Consider the following 25,774-nt stretch of genomic DNA (forward strand, 5'->3'; position numbering starts at 1 on the left):
TGGGAGGAAGCCACCAAGTATGTATTTCACAAGAATACAGAATCAAAACTCATTCTTCTCTCTCAGAAAATACACACATTTAATGTTTGTCTTTAATTCTAAGAAAAAAGCAATTCCAAAAATACAAACTGAACATCAGAGTCAAGTCAACCATCATAATAAAATGAAACAATGACATTCACAATAGTTAAGTCTATGGACAGCTTAAGTTTGACAAATATTCCCCTTCCCCTCTCCCCCAGCTAAAGTCCCCAAGTACATTCCAATATTTATCCTCAAATGAAACTTTACTGAAAATACTGCTGGTGTTCAGTTAGAATTAAAGGACTTGAATTAAGTGAAATAATAAGACAGATACAGATGGTGTAAGTAAGGTTACAAAGGCTTTACATTTTGCATTATCCCAAGATATAAACATTCAAAAAATTAACATGAAGTTGCTGTGTTATCAAAATATTGCAGCTACAGGCAAGGCAACATTAAATTAATAGCTGAGGGTGTGAGGAAAAAAAAACATTTTAGTGAAGGTAAACAGATGTGGCAATTTTTAATTAGCAATTTTTTATAAAGCTAATATTACCCAGCCAGCCATAACCCAAGCACAGGATAAAAACCTTTCTCTGCTTCCTTTGGCTATAAGGTGACAGGGGAAAAAACAGATCACCTTTTCAAGATGTTCAAGATGAGCAGAAAAAGAATCAAATAATCAAGTAATGGAATAAATAAGCACTAACTCAGGCAGTACATTTTAAACCACACTGTCATTTGTTACATAATTTTATTTTGGTGGTAAACTGTAATCATAGAAGAAAAGATGCCTTATGTACTACAGTGAATAACCACCAAAGTAAAAATATTCTTCTGTTTACTCTTTGGCTAACCCCCCCCCCCACCTTCAAAGTAGCAAAGAAAAAACATTTAATACTGGCAAGAGACTGACTTTTTTTTTTTAAACAAGTAAAATAAACTTATCAATTTAAAACTCAGTACATTTTACAAAAACAAAAGAGGTAATGTTGTAATAAAACCAGTAATGTTACTTCAAATGGCAACATACTGTTTGTTGACCCTGTGCAATAACACACTTTGTTCATACTACCTTTATCAAAACAAGACTGTGAACTACAGGTATTTAGGAATCTTGTGTGCGTTTCCTGTCAACTTAGTTTATAACTGGGACACAAAAGTTACAATCAAGGTGCCACAATAACTTTAAAAATGTTATTTCTAGTAGAGTTAAAATCCTGCATTGGTTTTAATAGTTAAGTCACATGAAAAATAATGGAATATATTACCTAGGGCATATGAACATCAATGACTGCACCCATTGCCAGAACACGCTGCACTGGTTTGACACTTTTCCTTAGTACACAGAAAGCAACAGCACCCAATAAGCCTGAGAAGAAATGCTGCTGTGTAAATACTGGCAACTATTCCTGAAAAAAGAATTATGGGATGTATACTCAGAAGCTGACCAATCCCATAATTTGTATTGCATAGGTCACAATCACACATATATATACACACACAAGGGAGTGTGTGCATATATACATATGTATATACACACACGCGCACACACACACACACACAAAAGAATATATTAAGAAGACAATGAAGTCTGGTCACAGAGCAATTTACAGGCTCAATATATTTTTTTTCCTTTTTTTTTTTTTACACTTTGTTTGAAAGAAAACTTCAGTATTTTACAGTCTTCAGTAGGCATTATATACACTGCACTTATGAAATCTAGAAAGTATTGAAATAGAAATACATTTCTGCAAACATTTGGGTAAGAAAACAAACCAAAATTTTTCAAAGATTTGTGCTATCTACATAATATTTTCTCTAAATCACAATAACTGTATCCATGGAATGTTCTCTAGAAAATGTCTTTTTTTTTTTTTTTTTTAAACACCATGCACATTTTTAAGCAATTGTAACCCAAAATATCCCAACCTAAAACAATCTAACAATGTTCAGATTAAAAAATTTAAGTTTCAGATCAGATTTTAAAAAGATAAGTCTTTATCACAAGAACTGTAATGATAACAATTACATGTTAAGGCTAAATTGGTTTTTTGTTTGTTTTTAGAAACATTTAAAGACACGCTTCTCTCGTGGCTCTGCGTTATGAACTGTACTTACAGATGACAGTGCAGTGAACATAATGTTCAGTCCTACAGTCAGGATGCAGTTGCTCCTTCCCACTCCACAAGATACTGCACCTTTCCATCAAGTGTCACCCGACGAGCCAACACACGGTATTTTTCACCACAAGCTATTCTACCTGCTGCACCAAAATAACTAGTAATTGAGTTCTTTAGATGATTGAGCTGTAACTCCTGATCTGCTAAGTTATTAAGTATCTCTGTATTGAGTTCATCATACTGGTAATCTTCCTTGCTCTCATCATCTTTTACAATTTCTGAATTTTGAGTCTGGAGTGCTTTTCGTGGAAAGCGACCTCTTCTTCTCAAATGTGGTATTGCAGCAGGCCAAGTTCTTCCTGTACGAGTCCTTTTTCTCGAGTCAGATAAACTATTAAAAAAATACGCCAGCATTAACTCTAAGAAAAAAACATTCAAAATGTATCTTTTATCATCAGTTATTCCCACACAACTCAAATCACAACTTTTGCTCTATTATTTCAGTGATAATAGTAGTTGTTACCTACAGGTAATGATGACTAGTTAGGAGATGACATGGCACTTGCCAAATTTACATAAGAAAAATTGTACAAATTTAACCAATGATACTAGCTTATGCCTGGTCATGGTAAGAAAGTATTTCGATACAGATGAATCCCAAATGAAAACAAATTTCTTCACAGGAATCTGCCCCAAATGTGCTTAGATTTGTAAATTAAAAATACAGCTTTCTCACACAGGTATCACATTCAATTACAAAACAAAGCTGTACTATAAGAGTTTGTGACTTGATGGCCATAAGTAGAAGAAGGAATGTATGCATACTTTTTTTCCCAAGCTGAATATATCTCAGCAAATTAAAACTTTGACATGTGAACAAAGAATTGAAAAATCTATTCTACATGACTATTTCTTATAGTACACATTTGACATTCCAAAGATTTGTTGTATTTGGCCAGGAAAATATGTATATTGAAAACTCACAGATTTGTATCTGGTAATGAAAACAGGAGCTTCTGGCATTATCCAAGAATAAACCATCATCCAAATATTAATTATCCAAGATATAAAACCTTATGTAAAAACCTACATCTAGAATTTCCATATTCTAAAACAAGTCCTAAATTAAACAGTATGCTTACTTTGATGTTCAAGTCTGTTACGTAACATCATGAGGAAAAAAGGGCATCTTTTTAACATAACAAAGAATGGAATAAACTGCAAAAATACAAGACAGTGACTTAAGTCCTTAGGTAATTGTTTCAGCATTCTGTAAGGCAGAAGAGTTTTTGAAGACAGATTATTTGTAGCAATAATGCACACAAAGATCCCTGCGAAAGGACTCAATAGCATGAACCAGAAAGACAGGAGAAAATATGTAGACTGAGGATCCATCCACCAAATACACAGACTGAGGAATAATGTACCACAAGAGAGTAAAATTCAGTACCAATTTATTGTCATAAATGTGGGTCACAGCTATTTATGCAGACTGTGCCAAAAATACTTCATGCTCTATTAGACTGTAAAAAATAGCAGCATACTTACTGTTCTTTAACATGAATACAGAAACCTACCAAAACAAAAGCTGCTAAAATTAATCTGGGTTACATATCGGTTCTTTTCTGACCATTATTATAAAATTAAGCTCAGAAAGTGTTTGTGGAGTTGACTTCTTTTCTGTAAAAGTAATTTAAGTATGCATTTTACATTAACGAAGAACAGCAGTTAGTACAAAAAAAGACCTGTGTTGTGAAGAAAGTTTTCTTTTGTCTTATTTCTTTAGATTCCCCCAGCCAATTTATAGCTCTGCATCTCAGTAGCTCATTATACCAAATCCCAGTGAATTTCCACTTCCTTAGTGTTAGGTCCTTAGTCCTTCTCCAACCAGTTCCAGAGTATCCTTATCTCTATTTCACATCATTTTTCTATTACACAACATTTTTCAACCTCCCACCTTATCTTCTAGCTTTGCTTTACCAAAACTTCAATTAAAGACAAGACAGAAAAGAAGAGCCACGCAGCACTGGAAGTGTCTAGAGTACAGATGATTAGAAAATTGCCTGCCTTACTACAAACATGTTGCTATTCTGGGTTTCTCTCATCCAAGTGAGCATCTTCTTGAAGCTTGTTAAAATGCAATCTCTTTGGAACTACCTGTCTCGGATTTAGTCAAAGTTAGCCAGAAGGTTCAAAACTCACTGAAAGTATAACACAACCTTGCTCTTCAAGAAACCAGACTTAGAACATTAAACATCATGCTTTGGCAAGATACCTCTTGTACTATTTCCACAACTTCTGTTTATTAAAGGTGAACTACTGCTGAACTGTTTGCTTTCTGTTCCCCTGAACATTCCTCTGAAGATTTCCTTCTGAAAGTCTTTTAAAAATGAATATATTAAATCTCTTAATCGTTATAGCAGATAGAGTAATTGTACAATTACCTATAATGTCTGGAAATGCTAGATGAGGTAGTTTCTTTCATACTGGCAGCACCTGTGGATTCTACATCTGAGGTATTGGATGAATGTGCAGCTCCATCAGATTTCCTGGTATGCAAGATAAGGGTTGCCATGTAATGAAAGTAATGTAATGTTATATTAAAAACTCAGCTGACATTTCAGAAGCAAACAAACAAATGGCATGTTGTTAAAATAGCTTTACAGAGTTTTTTTTGTTTTGTTTTGTTTTTAAATTTACCCAACAGAGCAGGGTAATTCCAAGGCCGGGTTCTCTATCACTGGAACTGGTTCGTTATCCTAAGGAGAAAAACAAAGTATTTCAGATCAAGTTTGAATTCCTCATCAGTTTTGTTTTAGGGTAAATGGGGAGGGATATCATGATTTAGATTAACTGGTTATATTTTTCGTCAAAAATTATAATCCAGTTACAGCAAAAGAAAAGAAATATATCCAAAACCTTACCAGAGGAGACGACTCTGGAGTTTTGTGAATCATTTTTCTTGTATAGGGACCAGGTGGACGACCTACTGATTTTTTTTTCCCCTTTCTTTCTATACCATTACTTAATTCCCTAGAAGAAAATTTATATTTTGTTCTGTATTATTGAAGATAGTTTTCAGTGAATAAATGTTTTCCTTTGACAATGAATAAACATTGTGCTAAATAAGCTTTTGGTGAACCAAAATTGTCATGTAAAAGCCACACATTTTGTCTCTAGAATAACACAATGGATACAAGATCCTTCTGGTGACATTACGGATTCCCTAATGTTGAAGAGGAATGGACACATGTTAAATGTCATTTACTCATATGATCACACTTGGTAAAAGAGATGTACTAATGTAAGATATAGCTTCACATCATACTTTCTGTTTAAAAATACAGTTAATATCATTGCATAAACACACCAGAAAGGCAAGAGATATGTCTCCCCAGTGGCAGCAAAGATGGGATACTTTGTATTGTTCTTACTGCTAAATACCAAGTTTTTTCAGAAGGATCATAATGGAAAACCAATAAGCTTGAAGACATTGTTCTCATAATCACCTTAAAGGAAAATATACAGCTAGATCAATTTAAAACTTAAATATGCTATTATTTGCAAAGTGTACAAATAGCTGTCCACCTTTACAGTTATTTAAATAAATGTTCATTAAACAATGAAAAGGACTTTTTTATAGGTACCAAAATATACTGCAAATAATTCCAGTTTACCATAACATTGCTAAAACCTTTGGATTATTTTACCTCACATCAGGAATTGGTTTAGATGATTTTCTGCCTTTAATTTTGAACTCATGAGAAGTTCCTTCCGGTTCTTTCTCAGCCTTTAAAGCAGCATTTGGTGGCACAGGAGGAACACGAATTCTCAAGCCAAACAAATGCTTCTTTTTCTTTATTTCCTTTCCAGACATAAACCTAGATGATTTTAAGTTAATTGTTAGAATTCTGACTCCAAGGAAAACAATATGCAAATACATATAGATGGTCAGGCAAAACAAATCGATGGTAAAATTATAATACTCATCCTAATGCTATTTTATTCACCCTCTTCCTCTAATGCAATCCTCAGTCTGAAATACAGAATGAGAATTCGGAAGAGGATGGAAATTAAAAATTTTCTCATAATCTGGGTTCCACTCAAATAGGACTGGGATGTTATAGAAACAGTATTCAAAATGTCAGTATTATCCACAGCCACAGCAATTATCAGGTTGACTGAGCAAAGGAAACTGGAAATTACAAACAATAAAACTGCAAACGTTTAGAACAAAAAATACCAACAACTTACATGGTCTTGTAATCATTTAATGCCTCCAGTACGTGCTCATATCTTTCAGATTTCGGTGTATCTGCCAGCTGTGAAGTATTAAGAAATCATTTAACCTGACGAATTCTTCAATAATAGAAAGATTCCAGTTACTTTGAGTCACTAAAACTATAGATTTGGATTTGAAGTACATTTGTAAGTTATTACTTGTGGAAACTGCCTAACCCCAAAAGGGTATTAGGCCATTACCTCATACATTCTGCAGTTCACATCCATAGAATTTATATTAGAATTAGGCCCAGGCCAAATAATTTAACTTTTACTTTTAAGAATTACAAGAAAAACTTCTCTTAGAAGTATTTTAGTATACTCAAATAATATAATACTAGTCTGCCCTCCCAAGGCTGCTAACAAGAGTTCCTCAGTAGCATTAAGTATGTCCAAACGAAGTGAGATTGCAAGCAGAGTACAACTACATTGGCACAAAAACTTAATTATTTTATTGTTGATTATTTTAACCAAAATCCTGCTACTGGACCTAATTCTCATTTTTTGCCTGCACTGGTGACTATAAAGCAGACATAACATTTATGTAATAGAGTCTACAGTATTATTTTTTGTATTTAGACAGCTATTTTTTAAAGTAGCTGTGAAACTACCATATTTTCAGCTGTCATGCCAGAATGCTCCAGAATTTATATCCATTTGGATCTGCAGTTAATCTATCTTCGATTATAGAGCTGATGATGAACAGCTGATAAAGTTTCACTCTCAGTATGGATACTGCAGAGAAGACTGTACAACAACCTGCAGCCCAAAAAAAGCCCTCACACACTTTCTAAAGAATAAAATGGTGACCAGACAGAAGAGCTAGCACGTTTAACCCATTGAGCACTTCTAAAAGCTAAATATAAACTCAAAAACCCACAACAATCTTTTAATATAATTTAGGGCAAGATTCACAGTCATTCTAGTTGACTACCAAAGTTAGGAGAGAAATTTGACTGATTTTTCACAAAGTAACAACTGCTTTTAGGCATCTTTACCATATGCAGTCAGTACAATCCACTGCTTTCCACAGGTCTTGCAACTCTGCAACACTTAGCTATAGAAAATAGCAATATTTTTATTGTATCATAGGTAGTAACATGATAAAAATACTGACTTCAGAGCTCTCACAATTCCACCAATTAATTCTAGCTTATCGATAATAAAAAGCTTTATCTCTTATTCAGCTCTAACCAGCTAGAGAAGTATGTCATTTTTGTAATTTTCTTAGCTTGTCGTTCTTAGAAAACTCTTACCATTAGTACCATATATGTTATTCTTTCTGCAACTAGTTTTTGCTCAATAAAGAAACCAGATTAACAAAAAAACCTGCCTCAAATTTTTCAGGATATGATTTTTCCCAACTTCATGAAAGATATTTAGAAGTTTATCAGAATAAACAGTCTTGAAGATTTCTTTACAGCTTTTACACAATTACTCAAAATCTATTCCATCAAAAAATGTAGCCAGGTGACTGAAGTTTCAATGAAGGTATAGAAGCATTGGTTAAGGAATTAAAAGTACCACTTAGAGAGGTGAGTTTTCTAATTCTCAATCTCCCCTCCCCTAAGATAACTGTTTAGTGAGTCAAATGGATGGAAAAGATTGAAGTCTGGCAGATGAATTGACCACTCGTGCTTGGATGAGGGAGGAAAGACTAAATGTTTCTTTATAATAATTTGTCAGATTTTACACCTAAGAGACTCTGATGTCTTCATACTAAATATACTCTGCATTCAGTTCTATATTTTCTACATTTTCTGGTCTGCGCGCATGAAAATATCAAAGAACTACGAGACAGTTACAAAAGAAAAGCAAAACATGTATGCCACAGAATAAACAGTTGAGTATAAAAAATAAAGCTGCCATGCAAACAACAAACTAATAGTTCAGTGGGTCACTTTAGAAATTCCATTGCTCAGAAAAACATACACTACTCAAACATGCAATTTTTGCAAGGAAATTGAAGATGATCTTCTCATCATTTGAATTACCAGATTTTATGGTAATAATAGATTTAATAAGCTCCATAAAGCAGTTCATAGGTCCCTAAACTCCCACTGACCTTCAGGACTCAGGAGTGAGGGGGAAAAAATATAGTATTCCAACTACTTACCTCACCAGGATGCAATCTATCCCAGTTTTCATTAATGTATGCCATGAGTTCAAGCTCCGAGTCAAAGTATTTCTTCTTATGAATAACACTTAGGTTGTAAAGGCATAGATGTGCTATATCTACCCTAGAATTCAGAAATATTTGAATCAAAATCAACACAAAAAGTTTTACCCAATTGCTTTTCTTTGAAATAATTTAGGATAAAAGATGAGCACAATATAGTTAGACAAACACAAAGCGTAACTTAAAACACTCAGTCCAGGAAACATTATGAAATCTCCTACCCTTTTTCTTCCCAATGTGACTGCTTCAGCTTTGAATTGTACTTTCATTTCTGCCTCACCTCATTCTCATGATGCTCTTTTAACTCCAAAACTGGTTTAAACCACATTACATTTAAATAATTCTAAATTTATACAAGTATTATCACGAATTAACATTTAACAAGGTCATTTCCATCTTATATTTGATAGCATATATACCCATTAAACTGGGTATATATTAATTTCTAATTATTTCTAATACAAGCTACAGTTAAAAGACCTCAAACTACAACTATATATTACATCTCATCAAGGAAACTACTATAAAATGTGTCAAGATGCTTACTATTGTACTCTGTACCTTTGGCTCATCTAACAACAAGACTCTAAACCTGCAAAAAGGACTTTTGTTTAGGTATCTCAAACTTCACATACAGAAACAAGTATTTATTTTCAAATTTACTGAAAAATTCCAGGAATAAATCCTAAGTGAATGCAATTGCAAATATGTGCGTGCATTTATGAATACACTTTGAAAAGAAAACTGTCCCAGTTCATACAAGAACAACTCAGGAAACAACTCAAGACAGCAAGTGAATTTCCTTTTTTTTTTTTTTAATGAGACAAAAAAAAACAAAAACCAAAAAAACCACACCATGTACACAACTCACCTTTCGGGTTTGTTTTAAACTTTCACTTACCATCTTAAGGGCAAACGCTTGAGGTATTCTGGTCCAGAACTGCAAACTGAGCAAATGAACGTATAAAACCTAAAAACATATACAAATGTACATATATGTGTGACTAGGTGGTAGGTGTCTGTATAGAAGCACACACACAAAAAATATTTTAACATATTACTTATTATGAGCTACCACCTCATCATTCCTGACAAGACTCTTCACTTGTTTTTTTGTTTTTTTGTTTTTTTTTTTAAAAAGACAGATTGGGGAAAAATGAAAAGCAAGCAGTCTAGAAACCCAGCCATACAGCATTTGATAGTCCTTTCATCCACCACCATCAGCTTCTAAGATGTACCCTGTCTTCTACCTGATACAGCTATCTCTACTTCGTAGATTTTATGCTCCATGTCTTCAAACTTAGCTTCCTCAACCTGTGACTATACTGGTAAAGATGTTCCTCACTGTCCCCATTCCATTCAATCAAATGAGAAGCCTGTGCACAAGTGTAAGCATGTGTTTAAAGGAGCACTTCCTAGGTCTTAATTTGGTTCCTTCACACAAACATTTCAGTACAACTGAGGGGTAGAAGAAAATATAATGAGATGCTCCTCAATTACTTTCTCAAATTCTCTCTTTTATCTGCTCCAACTACTCTAAATTCCTTTTAAAACAAAAGCACAGACAAGTGTCCTTTCTCGTTTCCTTTGCTCTCCACTCATCACACATCAACAGAGGATGTAACGAGTTGTCATCTAATTATCCCTCCTGTTCCTCCAGTTCCCCTGTATGAGCTGGAAAAGAGCTGGTGTTACCCAGGCAAGCTGGATGGAGACAGGAGCACTGATGTGTTACAGACAATGGAACAAGGGAAACAGTCAGAAAAATGTTTTGTTTACCCCATTCCACTAATGGTATATTTTCACACTGTTTCTAGGTCTTTCCTACAGCCAACACGTATGTCTTCTCTGCCTCCTTTTTTTTCCTTTTTAAACAGAGATGACAAAGAGCATTTTTTTGGCACCTGAACACATCTTCTATTTTCTATAATCTTCTAGGTTAAACTCACCACAATGCTTTTGGAAAATACTGATGTATTACAGATGCCTTAATAAAAGCTCACCTATGACATACTCCCTCCACATTTTAAATAAAGACAACCATAAAGTACAGTTCAAGTTTCTTACCTGTCACCAAAAAGCATGGGCTTTTGGAGGCACTGCACGCAAGCCTCATGGAACCACTGCTTACATTTGCAGCACTGCAACATCTTTAAATACCAGCTTCACCAACAGAAAGAAAAACAAGACATGTTAAATGTAACAAAGAACCATTTCAATTTAAATTAAATAGCAATGGATCTTCCGACCCAAACTTTCGCTATTTATAAGTCACCCGTGTTACTGAAATACAGATATGAACATTTTAGTAACACAATTTCACAATGAACCATTACTAGAAAAGTATGACTAGAAGAGAACTAAATAATAATTAAAAAAAATAGTAAAAGTATTATTTTTAAAAAATATATAATTGCATTTCCCCTGACCTTTTAAATCTTGATCATAAGAATTAAAGAAATCCATTTAACATTTAAATGCCTTCTCACATACTAGATTAGCTTCCTTGTCATTTTCTAAAGCAACAACAGTCGCATACATCACAAACATTTGTTCTGAGGGTTCAACTATTTGAATCCTCAAACTGAGCCTCAGTTTAGGCTTTTTTTTTTTTTTTTTGACCTTTTTCTACCTTCTCCCTTGAGAAAAAGAACCATGCAAATTTGAAAGTTACTTTTTTGTAAGTCTGCAAAATTCTCAAAGTTCTGCTATGTGAGTATAAACTCAAGATCAATCACAGAATGGCTTGGGTTGGAAGGGATGTTAAAGATCCCCTAGTTCCAACACCAAAAGCTTTACTTCTTTGTGGGACTCTTACTTGCCTTGACTTCAAATCTTCAGTGCTACTTTACTCATTCACTAACCCATGCAGACACCACAGTATTCATTTCTATCTACTTAGATCTCCTCATTCCTTGGAAATGGAAGAACCAAGGAAGGACTCTATAATGCCGTTAAGAGAAAAAAGAGCCAGCCGCTTATATAGCTGCAATACAGGACATCATGTTGAAGTAGAATCAGACAGGATCCTACCTCATAGTATCCTACATTGTGTTAATTCTGACCCTGATGTAAGGGAACAACTCAACATAACTTTATTCATATGAACACAGACAGCGTAGCACCTGTGCAAATCTAGACAATAAGAGCAACAAAATACTCCTTTTTTCAGTGTGTCACTGTTTATACATATGCAAACTTAAGTTATGTTTTATAAGCTTGTCTTTCAAAAAATATCCAGAGAACTTCACAATAAATACAGCTGTTTATTCTAACTGTATTTAATAAAACTGACGTCCAGATACATTTACATTTCTGACTAATGACAGGTGTGTTAACATCAAAAAACGCTGTCTACAACTGCAAGATCAGGAGTGATCTGCAGTTGATGCATCTGACCTCCATCATACAGCAATAGCAACGCAACAAAATCATATTACTGTTTGTTGTAGAAGGGGCTTGTTTTACATGATGTCACATGACAAAATTAAAACAAATTGAATGGGAAGATGAAAGACATTAATAATGTATTTCCCAGAAGATATTTTTAAAATAACAGTATGAGTGATTAAAAATTCCACTCCACATCAACTTTAATAGCTATATATAACAGAAACAGCCAATGTAACAAGTCTACAGGATCAGGGTCAACGTTTGCAGCTTTATTATGGAGAAAAGTTCTTGCATAGTTATCTGTTTACTTACTCTCCAGGTCCTCCACAATAGCAGTAGCACTGCTGGACATTAGTTTTATGGCCTGCGTCCCACTCAAGGTCTGTTGCATTATATGGTAATGTTTGTTTCATGACTTGCAGTGCTTTGGCATTTGGTCCTTTCTTAAGCGCACCTCCTCGCTGAGCCAAAATAAATACACTAGTTTACAAAAGTAATCATACATTCCAGAAACTTTCAAATCCTTTAATTTGAAAGTTACAAAAGTTTGTCTATAATCAAATACAGTGCTTTCACCCATCCTTATGCTTTAATATACCAGCATATTTTCAAAAAATGAAATGAAATGAAAAAGGAATGTCACCTATTTCTAAAATAAAGATTAATTCCCAAAATACAAAACTTTTTCATCCAGATGAAAGTTAAAAAGAGAAGTTGCTGAAAAAATGCTGTATTATTTGCTGGTTTCAAATTCAAACAAGTTATGCGAGCAATCCGGGAATATTAAGAAGTTTTTTCTAGGAACGTACCTTTGTTGTTGTTGCAAAAACACACTGTCGACAGAGCCATTTATCATCTGAATCAATCACACTGGAATCAATATTTGGTGTGTGACACAGCTGATGATAACCTATATTAAGTGCGATTAACCAAGGTAAAAAAAGGCAAAAGAAAAATAACTACATATAATTTTAATCCAACTATAATGCATTATCCTTTGCCGAGTGCCAAAACTCTGACCAAAAACCAGTAACATTCAAAATGGTCCTTTAAATTTTCTCAGTAAAAAAGTAGCTTTACTTACAGAAGAGGTGTTAGTTACTTTAGCATGTATTATAATTATTCACTGAATTTTTAATAGCCTCTAAGAGCTGTAAGATCAGTTGAGCAATCATTGATAGCCATGTAAATATACTCCTTCATGAAACAAATGTCTTTTAAAATGCAGGAAATAGGAAAAAAATCTAGTTACCTTGCCCACATTTATCACATATAACCATTTCATTCGGTGCTTCTGAATACTCTTCCTGACATATTGTACAGACCATTTCCCCACTTTCAGTGGCTCCTAGAAAAAGACAAAGGTATGATTTTTCTCCCCCAGACTACATCTGCAGTTGGAACCATCACCACGTACATCTTTTTTTGGTAATGAGTTACAGATCCATGAACTGTAGAAACAGATTGCTACTGAGACAAACTCCCTAGCAAAAAATAAATTCACACATTTTGAACAGACCTTAAGTATCTGCATCACTTATCATAGGCTGCAGATAGATTAGGCTATATATTGCCTATTGACTATGTATTCTATGGTTCCTCAATATAAACAACAAAAATTAAATATTTGAATAAAGAATATAAAAGTAGACTGAAACATTTGCATCGACAAATCCTATCTGGACAATTGACAGATGTGTTTTGTGTTCAAAGCAGTTTGCATCTTCCTATAAATACTATACACACAGTTCAGTGCATGTCTTTTTAATAGATCTGCCCAAAGTGCTTTAAATTTTAAATTTACAACACACTTAGGAAACATGTTATTACTTATAAATATCTGCAAGCAAACAAAAGCAGACAAGAACGGTAGAGGTTAAGAGAAGTGTTGGCTTTTAGACTGGAAAAAAAAGTTCATCTTGCTTAAATTACACCACATATCAGGGTAAAAATCTGGAATAAAATACAAGCTATTTAATCTACATGTTATCATACTCATGAACTAACATTTGACTTACTATAAATGACTCAAAGATCGTAACTTAGTGCCATATAAAAAAATCAAAATCTTCTCAGAAATAAAACATTTGCTATTATGAATGCAAAGCTTTTCCTCTCAGCAAAGTGTTTAAATATCAACAATCAGCAGGAGCAAGATCAGCTGTCCATTACTATTTCATCATCATGTAAAAATAACTGATTTTCAGATGATCAGATGAAACTTGCTGAAATTCTCATCCACGCTTTACTAGCATTAGATTATTAAAGCACCTGCTAGTCGCAAAATATCTGAAAAACCAAAGTTAATATAAAACAGACATCTCACTTGATAATTGAACATTGCTTTACAGTACTTGAATACCCCCATACTTTCTTATGTGAAAGAGTATGGTGTTATTTTTAAGCATGAAAAATCCATTCAAATGCAGGATCTTCCAGTCTTTGGTTTCTTTCTGCATTACACTGTTTCATCTGAAAACAACAGGAAGTCAAACTCTGTATAAATGAGGTCCTGGAGTTTTCTGTTAAGACAGAATTATACTCTATTTCCATCCAAATAAACACAAATGTGATTATTTTTAGAAGTGTTCTACCCTTCCTGCACATAGTTATGGGAAAACAAACAAACAAAAAAAGTAACTTCAATGAAAAGAGTTTTTGAAAAGAGGTGAGGCTTTTTGTTTGTTTTTTAATTTGCTTAATTCACGATCCTGGGTCACATTAAAACTATGTTGCTCTTTAGGAAACAAGCATACAATACAATCATTTTAACAGATATAATATAATCTAAACAAAATACCAAACAATGACTACTTCACTGAAGTCCTTGCCTGTTTGTATGTCCTTCCAGAGAACCCAGGATTTGGAACTGTCTTCAAATATAATGAAGCAGTTCTGTTTCAGTTTATTTATCTGAAAAACATGAATACAGTGGAAACCATGAGTAAAAGGACCAAGTAGAAGAATATATTTAATCTTAAGTAAGTGAAACAATAATGCTGTCTTATTTAACCAACATATACTGTAAGACTCTATTGAAGTTAAACAACTGTTTACCTTTTTGATAGTTCCAAGATAAAACAAGCCATCTGACCATCTAGCTAGGACATCCTGACCTTCTTCAAATTTACACAGTGGCTTTTTAGCTTTCTGCCCATCACGTAATGACAGCTTGGTCAAGGATGCTGAGGTCTTATGGCTTCGATGTAAAGGAGACCGCTTATGGACCAGTGAATTACCCACCGCTGTAGAGTCTCTGAAAGAAGAAAAGCAAGAGAAAATGTAAACAAAACTATAGTAAAGTAAGAAAGCTGTTATTTTAGATATTGATGATATACCAATACAATTCACTTAGCTACCTCCAGAACTTCAGTTACCTAAGAAGCTGGTCATATTTTCAGACCCTGCAACTACAAGACTCCACAAATTTGAAAGGGTTAAGTTTTATATAAAAGAAGAATCTTCTATGACAGTAATATAGATAGGGACGGAGACACTCAACTTTTCTGCTGAATCTCTTCATAAGGGTACCAGAAGCATCAGAGAACGCATCAAAACCATCAGAGGATTGCTTCTGCAAATACTTATCACTGTAGACACTGTCAGAGTTCTAGAATTCCAAGGAAATTCCAAGGGTCCTAAGACAATTCTACTACCCCAGTACTGAGAGTATCAGTCTGCAGTTAATGTGGTGTACAGCAGTTAGCTACTCAGGGTAGTAAGATATGACGTATGGGGGAACAGGAGGTTGAGCATTATGCTAACTCAAGGTCCAAGTTAACTCAGATACACTCCATACTGTAACATGTTTTGCCACTAAACATAGCTGTAGAGGTTTCCAGCACAGGAATGGCTTCTACATGTTATATTTCTAACGTAAAACAGTTTACTTTTACATTAGAATAAGAAAGGAAAAGTGTGAGGTCTTTTCGCCTTTTTTCACACATAAAATCCAACTTACACAATTATTAGAATTGCCATTTCTTTTTCCCCCTTCATGATTCCACAACATAAGTTCTGCTGCTTCTCAAATGAAAGCTATTTAATATTAGCACTGCTTTTCCGAAGTCCTGCTGCACCAAAAGCGGAGCAGCCAGCAGGTCAAGGGAGGTGACTGTTTCCTTCTGCTCTGCTCTTGCAAGGCCCCACTTGGAGTGCTGTGTGCAGGTCTGGGATCCCCAGCCCAGCACAAGGAGGATACGGAGCTGTTAGAGCAGGTCCAGAGAAAGCCACAAAGATGATCAGAGAGCTGGAGCACCTCTCCTATTGGGACAGGCTGAGAAAGCCGGGGATGTTCAGCCCGGAGAAGGCTTGACCTTATTGCAGCTTTTCAATACTTTCAGGGGGCTTATTAATAAAAAAGATGAAGAACAACTCTTTGCTCAGGCAGATAATGACAGGTCAAAGGGGAACGACATTAAACTAAAAGAGGGGAGATTCAGATTAGTGGTTGAGGGAAATTTTTACTATGAGGGTGGTGAGGCACTAGAAGAGGCTGCACCGAGAAGCTGCAGATGCTCCATCCCTGGAGGTGTTCAAGGCCAGGCTGGATGGGGCCCTGGGCAACCTGATCTAGTAGGAGGTGATCCTGCCCACAGCAAGGGGTTGCAATTATAAGGAACCTTAAAGACCATCTAACCCAAGTCATTCTAGGATATGATTCTATGATACTACAGCCTCTGACAAAGACACCAGGATGCAGGCAGCATTCAAAATGTAAGTTTATAACAAGAGAATTGCTGTACCTGAGCCTGTTAGCCTGGGTCATTTTGCTTCTTAATAAGAACATTTGCAGTCTTTTCCCCCATCATTGCAGTGCCATCAGACATTGCATAAAAATTTGCAAATTATTAGAAACTCCACATTCTCATTCTAACTGCAGTCAGTCCAGAGCTTACTGTTTCTCTTCCCACTGTGTGTTTTCTTTGCATTGGATTTCACTTGCCATTTCATTACCCAGCTACTCAGTAGCTTGAAGTTCTTCTGTTTGGCCAGCCACCTTCTGCATTATTCCAAATAAACTTGTATCCTCAAAGTACTTCATTATTTGAACTCACCATCTTCTGTACATCACTGCAAGATTTTATCCCTTCTCTTGTGCATTAGCTTTAATTTTTGGAAAAGCCTTTGAAATATGCCATCAGCCCTTAACACTTGTTGCTGGCCACCTTCTGTTCTCTCCTTTGTATCTGTACAAGCATTTACATACCCAAGTACCAAACTACCAAACAGGGTTTGAAACCAGCCAGTAACCTGAGGATGAGAATTAAAATTTCAATTCCCCCAACTCCTCTGATTACATAAATGCCCAAGCTGGCATAAAGCAAGCAATGATCGAAGGCTAGGCAAGGTTAGTTCAAACCAACCTAGAAATAGCTGTGAAACTATAAACTGTTTTTTTTTTTTTTTTTTTTTTGGAAAGGATTCATCATTAGGAAGTATCAAAGTATTCTGATACTACAAGTTATATCATCTCATCTATAAGCTTGATTTAGCTTATTAAACAGGTCAATAAAATGCAGTGGGTATTCTAAATCACCCAAAGCAAATTGACTAGTCTGGTGTACCCTGACACAGTTTAACGCATATATTGACAGAACAACTCTTCTAGACATTCAAAGGTTTTCTTTCCAGCTTTTTATTCAGTTTGATTTATAGGACTAGAGAAAGTGGCTGAAAAGTAGTAACAGTGTCTCTTCTATAACAGCACATGACAAGGGTCTGAAAGATCTTGGACACAGTAAGCAAAAAGACAGTCGAGTCATTTATTATATATAATCTAGTACACATTTCCAATTAAAAAAAGCAAATCAACAAGCAAAATATTTTGAGTTTTACAAAAGAAATGATCACGTGCTTGTGAAGACTTCCTTAGTACAGAAAAATTTGTCCCAATAATTCCAAAGTATAACTTAACTAACTTAAGTGCCTACTGCATCATTTCCTAGTACAGAGCACTTCTACAAGGAGCCTATGCATGGCCTCATACAACAGCCTAAGCTCACAGTAGATGCTTCAAACACCAAAGAATCCTGACTCCATGAAGGTCTGAGCCAATAGAGCAGACACCTCTCCCCCGTCCACGCTGCCCGCTCCTATGGGAGACGATGCTGCTGAAGTGATGACCGAACAGCTCCATAAGTAGCTCCTGCCGAGGCAGTTTCGGGTGTAACTTGATGTGTAGACAGCAAACAGGGTTAGTTGGAAAACAAGCAGACAGCTGCCATCAAGCTTCGCAGTTGCTTTCCGCATGAATCAGAAATTCCTTCTCAGTGAAACTTCTCCTCAGTGTTTTACTGGAGATCAAGTGGAAACAGCCACTGTTTTAACTGGTTGATTTTAATTACCAAACCCTTACCAGAAAGTTACACTAACCATTACAATCAATTTATAGGACATTAAATGAAAATGCAAGTTGCTTTAATTCCTTGCCATTTTGAAATTGATCTAAGTGTTCCACACTTCTAAGGAACTTCCTTTCAGGTCTTCCCTAATGCTACCTCCATAGCATCTTCCCACCAATTTATAGGATTACCAAAAAAATTAGTAACATTTAAGTAACAATTTACTCACCATCTTGATTTCCCTTCTAGCACTTCTCACTGCAGAATATTCGATGTCTTACTTCTCTCTCTCCCCAAAAAAATACATCTAATATAAAAACTTTACCTAATTTAACTTGCACAACTGATCTATGTTGCATGTAATACAGAATGTCCAACTTAAGCATTATATCTTTTTATCTTTTATTCAATACTGTTTATATGCTGTGGTTCTACTCTTATTCAAGCACTTGAAGTCCAAAGAAAGTACTTACATACCCATGTAATTCTTCAGTAGTAGGGGAATTCAGTCTGCATGTTGAAATATGCTTCAAAATAGGAAATGCCCTTTGACCATTCCTTCATAAGGTAATCTCATCAAGTACTGAGAACACTCATTTTTTTTCACCTCAGGGTCTTGACCATAACCCTAGATATTCTCAAGGGCAGAAGCCCTTCTACTCATCTACATAATGAATTAAGTTACAGTAACACGCTACAGTAGGAGGAGGTCATTGTCATTCTTTGTCAACTGGAATGGCAAATTTCCTCAGAAAGTAAGCTACCTAAATCTGGGTCAGTATGTGGACTGAACCATGACAATCTATTCATAGCATTGTAGCTACTAAAATCGAAATTAGAACTTGCCAGGTATCTTCACTGGAGGTTAGAAAGTCTGAATGTTCACGCGGTGCCTCTGACTCCCATTTCTCCCCAAAAGCCCTATAAGAAGACTTAGGGAAGCCAGGCAGAAAAGATGGGAAGAGGATGGCAGCATTCACCCTCTCGGTTCCGAATGTCCTGTTTCCAAGTACCAGTGTAGGTCACTCATACTGCTGTACTTCTTCAGTTTCAACAGCTGCTCTGAAGCACTGCTGTTAGGAAGAACTCTGCCATCATTTCTCCTGGCAGCTCAGTTTGCTTGTTAGTTTCACAGAATAGTTTGTCAGCAAAACAGAGCAAAGGCAAACAAGCAGCTTGGGACAGGAACTCCCTCAGCTGGCACTGCCAGAGCATACCACTAAGCACAGAGCATCTCGCTGACAGCCCAGGCAATTTCAAGAAGCTTGTTTCAGAAGGACTGCGTGATTCACAAATACTTCACCAGTTACAGGTGATCATTACCCGATGAGCCCATGTTTTGAAAAACAATTCAAAAACATTGTTAGCAATTAAGCATCCAAAACATTAACAGGAACTTTAAATTCACTGAGAACTTATAGGAGGAGGACCTGGAAATAATTTGTTTATTCCCAGTATATACAACCCACACTGCAGGGAAGCCAAGCTTGGATAGTCCAGCAGGTTTAGAAGGACCTCAGTCTAGAAACGGCACACATTCTTAATATTTACTTGTATACACACACTGCATCCTATTGAGACAACTCATAGGTCCCAAAGCTGCCTCAGAACTGGAAGAGGTGACATCACACAAGTTCATTCACTAGACCTTCCTCTCTTATAATAACTAGAGATAATTTTATGTTCTGATCAGAAGTAACTTCACCCTTTCAGTTTCAATCGTTGTATCTAGAATTAGATGAAATGTATGCTTCCATTAACCTTTCAAAAACCAAAACACACCCTCAGCTATGAATAAGGGTTGTAAAATGCCAGCAGTCTGTTCTGCTCTTTAACACAGGACAGTCAGCATCTCACGGGGACCAAAGTGGGGGGGGAGCTAACAAAGACTGGGAACACACCAAGCAGGACAGTTCCGTGTGACTGATCCAACACAGCAGCTTGCTCCCCTCCCGCCAGCTCTGGGATAACAGGCTGACTTCTCCATAAGCTTCCTATCCACTTTCTCCCCCCTTATTGTGGATTACTTTTCTGATACATTAAACGAGTTCAAGCACCTCGCAAAGGTGACCAGACAGGTGAACAGCAGGTAAGCAGCAAGAGCTCAAAGCCAGAGGGTGGCAGAAAAAGGGAATTAATCTCTTCTGGAAGTCACAGTCTTAGCTCATTTACCCAACACTGCACAATCAAGTCCAAATCCATTCTTCCAATGCAGCTGCTAGCTTGCAACTGCATTTTTCTTCTCCCTTCCTTGCACCATCTCTCCTACTTATCAGATCTAACACTGAACAATATTAGAATAATAGAATGGCTCTGTCTGGAAGGGACCTTGAAGATGATCTAGTTCCAACCCAAAATACTGGCTCACTGTGGCAGCAATACCCCTTTCCCCAAACAAAAAGATTCTGCTGGGCCATGAGCGAAGGCAGACATAGTAGGATACTTCCCACGCTTGCCCCAAATCCAAACTTAAAATCAGTTTGATCCAAAAAACCTAGGAAGTTCACTTTGCTTGTGATAGTGGCAAATTTGTTGCAGTAGGCACTGTTCCACACTGCTCTACACACTATGGTATTAGGAAGTTGCTATACTTATAAGCAGAAGCTCCAACACATATCTAAGCACAGTCTGTCCTTTTGTACTGATTCATGGAGCTACTTCCAATGTGCTGTCACAGAACATCTACAAGGTGTGCTTTTTTAGCACCTTACTTCCACACTACTTTATGTTGTAGTATGATGAAAAGCCTAAGCCACATCACTAAAGTGCAGGAAAAAAGGATAATCAAAATCAAACCTAGGCATACCTCAACCTAGAAAAATAAATAGCAATGGTTGTGGGAAAAGAAATACATTCTCAAAGTTGTTCCACTAAACCAAGTGAGGCTAAGCAACCTGTGGTTCCTGTGTTGATGTTTTGGCCTGTCCTGAAGATGGGTTTAACATTTGCTATCTCTAGTCATCGCTGACTATCCTTGTTCTCCACTACCTCAGATGACAAAAAGCAGCCCCACAAGAACATCAGTTACTTGTGTGCTCCTGAAGGCAGCCCACCTGGTCCCAGGGTTCCATACAAGTTCACATTCTTATTTAAACATGCGCAGCAAGCCCATTGGAAGCCCACTCCAGCAAGCCATGCTAAACAAATCCTTTGAGGGAGGGGAGGTTAAAGTATCATTTAAAGCATGAAGACTTCAGCATGAAGGTTTCAGGGCAACCACTTGCTAGATGAGCTGCTCCATAGTAGCAAGATGAGAATTTTTAACTTGTTTACTTCCCAGCACTACTTGGGCAAAACATAATAGTATTCATCATCATCAGAAGTGATTTCCATGCAATACATCACTTACATTGCTATCCCAATAGGGTGGCTGTGGTTTTTTAATCATTTAAAAAAAGACTTGCCATCATTTTGGCTGTGATTTTCGCTCCAAATTACTCTGTATGGTTACACACTTTAAATAATTTTGTACTAATGACAGAACATCTTTTCACTAGTATTTTCTCTTAAGTATTTCTGTCCTTTCAAAAATATATCCATCACATTACATGATAGAAGTACTAAATTTCACCTTTCTCCAAAAAAGTGGTACTAAAAACTAAGAGGCAGAAGCCAATTCAGCTGATTAGCAGTTAAGTCCATGAACTGGGCACTAGGAAGAAGCTTGGCCGGAAGACTGAAGGGAAATGACTGTTCCCTTCTACTCAGAACTCTGAGCATGAAGGATATCACATTTGGGGTTTCCAAGTGCAAAGTAAGATACAAAACTAGCATGTGGTCGCCATAGGGCTACCAAGATGGTCAAAGACTGGAGCACTTGGCCTGTGAGAAAAGGCTGAAGGAGCTGGATTTATTTGGCCTGCAGAAGAAATGGCTTCAGAGAGACGTAACAGCAGTCTATGGGAGGATTAGCAAGATGGAATTAGTCTCTTCACAGTAGCACAAGGCGGAAAGACAGGCCTTCATGTAGTGGAAGTGTAAGAAACTTCCACTGTAAGTGGAAGAAAGATGTTCTGATGAACATAGGGGAGAAATTTTCCCCCATAAAGACAGTTTAACAGTGAAACAGAGGCCTAGGGAGGTCATGCAGCCTCCATCACTGAAGGCTTTCAAGGGCTGACTGAGTAGGTCCTTGAACAACCTGTTCTGGTGGCTGAAGATGCACTGAGCAGAACTGGGGACTTCCCCAAATCATCTTCTGATCTTATGAAGTATGACTCTCCTTAACAGGACCAATTCGTAACAGGAAAAGGAAGAATGCATTTATCCCAGCAGCCACATAGCTCTGTAACAACACAAACATTGCTGATTTTGGTTTTATTTGATCAAGTCATCCTTCAAGAAATAACTGGAGGTATTTTAATTGTGTTTGACATGTAAAGTTAAAGTATTAGTCCTTAAGTCTTCATTAAGGAAGAACAGATTTCCCTGCATACAGTAGTACCTAGGGAGGTTGGATGGGGTAGCCGTGTACCACCCCATTTGTTTGGGACTGATCATGTGTTTATACACAAGAAGAGGCAGAAGGTAGCATTAAGGAGAGAAGAGTATCAGGTTCTCAAATCAGATCTTCCCTTAAACATATACTTAACACGCCCTTGAACGTAACAACTGCCTTTTGGGTTTCCACAGTATCCAAATACAGCATGCCCAGCAACGCACCTAAGGGAGTATAGAATGGGCAGGCACCCAGGCTGTAGAGATTACAGACAACATGCTGACTTGCACTGGAGGAAAAAAAAAAAAATAAAATAATCACAGGTGATCAAAACTCATGAAGATAGATTTATTTTGAATTTATTACCATGCAGCACTCATAAGAGCCAGTTCTTATAAGAAACCTTTCAGATATAAGTCTAACTAAAACATAAAAAATAAAGTATTATCTCCAGGTATTTTAGTTAGTGAACAAAATATGTCCAGACTCAACAGGAACACTCATCACTAGTTAACATCTCTCATAGAAAATCAAGCCTTTCAGACTTCACTCAACAATAGAGATTCTACCTTCTAGGAAAAAGCCATCAGCCTAAAAGGTAGGTTGTTTAAGGTGCAAATTAAACTAGTTTCAGTACTTCCACTAACAGGTATCACCTTGCCCAAAGACCCTCCAGCAATACCTGTGGTTTTATAATAATTCTCCTATTGTGCTTTACTCAAAGACACACATCCCTTCCATTTCCTGCAAGGAAGGTCTGTAAAGAAGGTGAAACCAACTGCAGCAAGCTCAGAGGCAGTCACACAAGAAGTGCTGTCAAATCACAAGCCAAGTAGAATTCATTCTGGCTTTCACTTACTTGGTTCTTCCATCCAAACTTCTTCCTCTACTCCCCATGTTAGTTGCGCAAAACGTGGTTTAAAGCAACTGTAAGTGTCTCAGGTACTATCTTTATTCACACCTATCTCCAGGAAATACAGATGCCCACTGCTTAATAGCAAAATGAACTGCAGCTACTTGTTACAGTAAGTCTTCTCATACTTCACCTGATCCCCTAATGCAGTGACGAACTAGGGTTTCTGAGTTCAGTCTTGATACTAACTAGCCACGTGTATCACCTTCAGCCAGTTGGAATATATACACACACCTCAACTGCTAACCAACTACACCAAGCCAATTCGTCCTGGAGTAGATATGTGGTTTCTCGGAGTTGTCTTTCATATAACTGACAAAATGTGGGCTAACTGCAGAACGCATGACTGCTAAACTCTCACTGTAATGCGTGTTTCACTAGCTTGTAGCTCCTTGCAAAGAGCCATGCTTCTCTCTCACTACTTCATTATCATCTTTCTTACATTTTGTTTTCAATCTTTGTACCCCCTTGTACTCTTTTCCCTTAAAAAGAAACTAGATGTATTAGCCTATTTCCTAATACTATTGTAACTATGCTTTTTCTTTTCTTCCAAGAGATTTGTAATTTGAGCTCTCAGAAGAGGGACAAACATTAGGTTGTTAGCTTTTAGCAACCTGATCACAGACAACAAAAATCAGGGAACCTGTTTTCTTACTACTCCATGCTTCTGCAAGCTTAATTACAAGACACTTATCACGCTCCCTTACACTGTAAAGCACAAAAAAAAAAAAAAAAAAAAACACCACAACACGCAATCGTCCATCGCTGTGTGCGGCCTTTCCGAGCCAGGAGCTGGGCCCAAGCGCCAGAGCCGCAGGGGCCGAGCAGGGCGTTTTGCTGCCTGCCCGCGGGCCCTTCCTGCAGCCCGCGGCCTCCTCCTGCCCGCAGCGCCCCGGGGCCGCCCGGAGCGCCCAGCACCGAGCCGCATTGTTCCGCCCGGCTGCCAGGAGCACCGGCCCTGCCTCCCCGCGGCGGACACGCGTTGCCCGGCGGCTCCCGAGGCAGCGCCCCGCAGAGCACGCCGCCGGCCGCGCTGCTGACACAGCCGGGGCTGAGGCACCGAGCGAGCGGCCAGCACCGCCGCCGCCTCTTTTGTGTCGCTGCCTCCGCACGTGAGCGCACGGAGCCATTTCGGGCAATGCCCACGGACCGAGGGCGAGGGAAAAAAAAAAAATACAGAGACGGGGCGCAGCCGGTGCGAGGCCCCCGCCCGCCGCCCCCCTCCCTTTGTTGCGGCCCCGCGGACCCCCCCGGGCCCCCCCAGCCCTCGGGGCGGGGATGGGGGCGCTGCGGGGCCCGGGCTGCCGCCCCCTTCCCTTCCCTTCCCGTCCCTTCCTCCGCTTCCTTCCCTCCCCCGCCGCCCCTCCTTCCTCCTCCCCCCTCACCTCATTCGGTCCCCCCAGTGGTGCCAACCGCCTCATGCAGGGAAATCGCCGAGCGCGGCAGCGGCCTCCCCCCGGCGGCCCGGGCCCCTCGGTGCGCGGCGGGACCCCCCGAGCGGCGGCGCCGCGGGCAGGGCAGGGCAGGGCTCGGCTCAGAGCCGCCTCAGGGCCAGCCCGGCCGCGGCGCAGCCCCTCGCCATTTTTGTTTCCCGCGGAGGAGCCGCTGGTGCATTGTGGGAGCACAAAGGGCCGCCGCCCCGCCCCGCCCCGCCCGCGCCGCCAGGCAGCTCCTCGGCCGGGGGGCGGGGCGGCGCGGCGGCGGAGGAACACAGGTGGCGGCGAGCCGCTGCCCCTCGCGGAACAAAGGCGGACTACTTTAGGCGTGCGCGCCGCGCCGCGGATCCGTGCGCTCGGTGCGGCGCCGGGGCGGGCCGCGCGCCGCCCTCCCCTGGCGGCCGCCGCCCATTGTTCGCGGCGCACCTGGGGGCTGCGGCTCGGGGCCGGCCCCGGGGGCTGGGAGCGGCCGCGCGGGGCCCGGGCCCGCGGGCTGGGCAGCGCCGCGCTGCCATTTTGGGAGCCGGGCTCGGCTTCGGGTTCTGCTCGCCTCCGCCGCCAGCGGGCTGCCCCTGAGCAGCGGCGTGGGCTCAGCCCGGCGGGTGCCCGCGGCGGCGGTGCCCCGCGCTAGGAAGCCCGCCCC

At 38.6% G+C, this 25,774-nt stretch overlaps 1 protein-coding gene across 1 annotated transcript; it reads right to left on the reverse strand.

The window, feature by feature from the left end:
- Positions 1-1,624: 1,624 nt before the first annotated feature.
- On the reverse strand, positions 1,625-25,295 carry MTF2 (metal response element binding transcription factor 2). Its single transcript, XM_084290686.1, has 15 exons — positions 25,081-25,295; positions 15,058-15,256; positions 14,832-14,913; positions 13,253-13,348; positions 12,810-12,910; positions 12,313-12,461; positions 10,675-10,770; positions 9,509-9,577; positions 8,545-8,668; positions 6,402-6,469; positions 5,858-6,028; positions 5,072-5,180; positions 4,848-4,906; positions 4,592-4,696; positions 1,625-2,538 (listed from the first exon to the last, which is right to left on the reverse strand). Exons 1-15 carry the CDS (start codon positions 25,083-25,085, stop codon positions 2,184-2,186), a joined length of 1,788 nt encoding a protein of 595 aa, XP_084146812.1. The 5' UTR covers positions 25,086-25,295; the 3' UTR covers positions 1,625-2,183.
- Positions 25,296-25,774: the final 479 nt, after the last annotated feature.

The sequence above is a fragment of the Netta rufina genome (genome assembly GCF_964035555.1).
Source record: "Netta rufina genome assembly, chromosome: 8".
Classification (NCBI taxonomy): domain Eukaryota; kingdom Metazoa; phylum Chordata; class Aves; order Anseriformes; family Anatidae; genus Netta; species Netta rufina.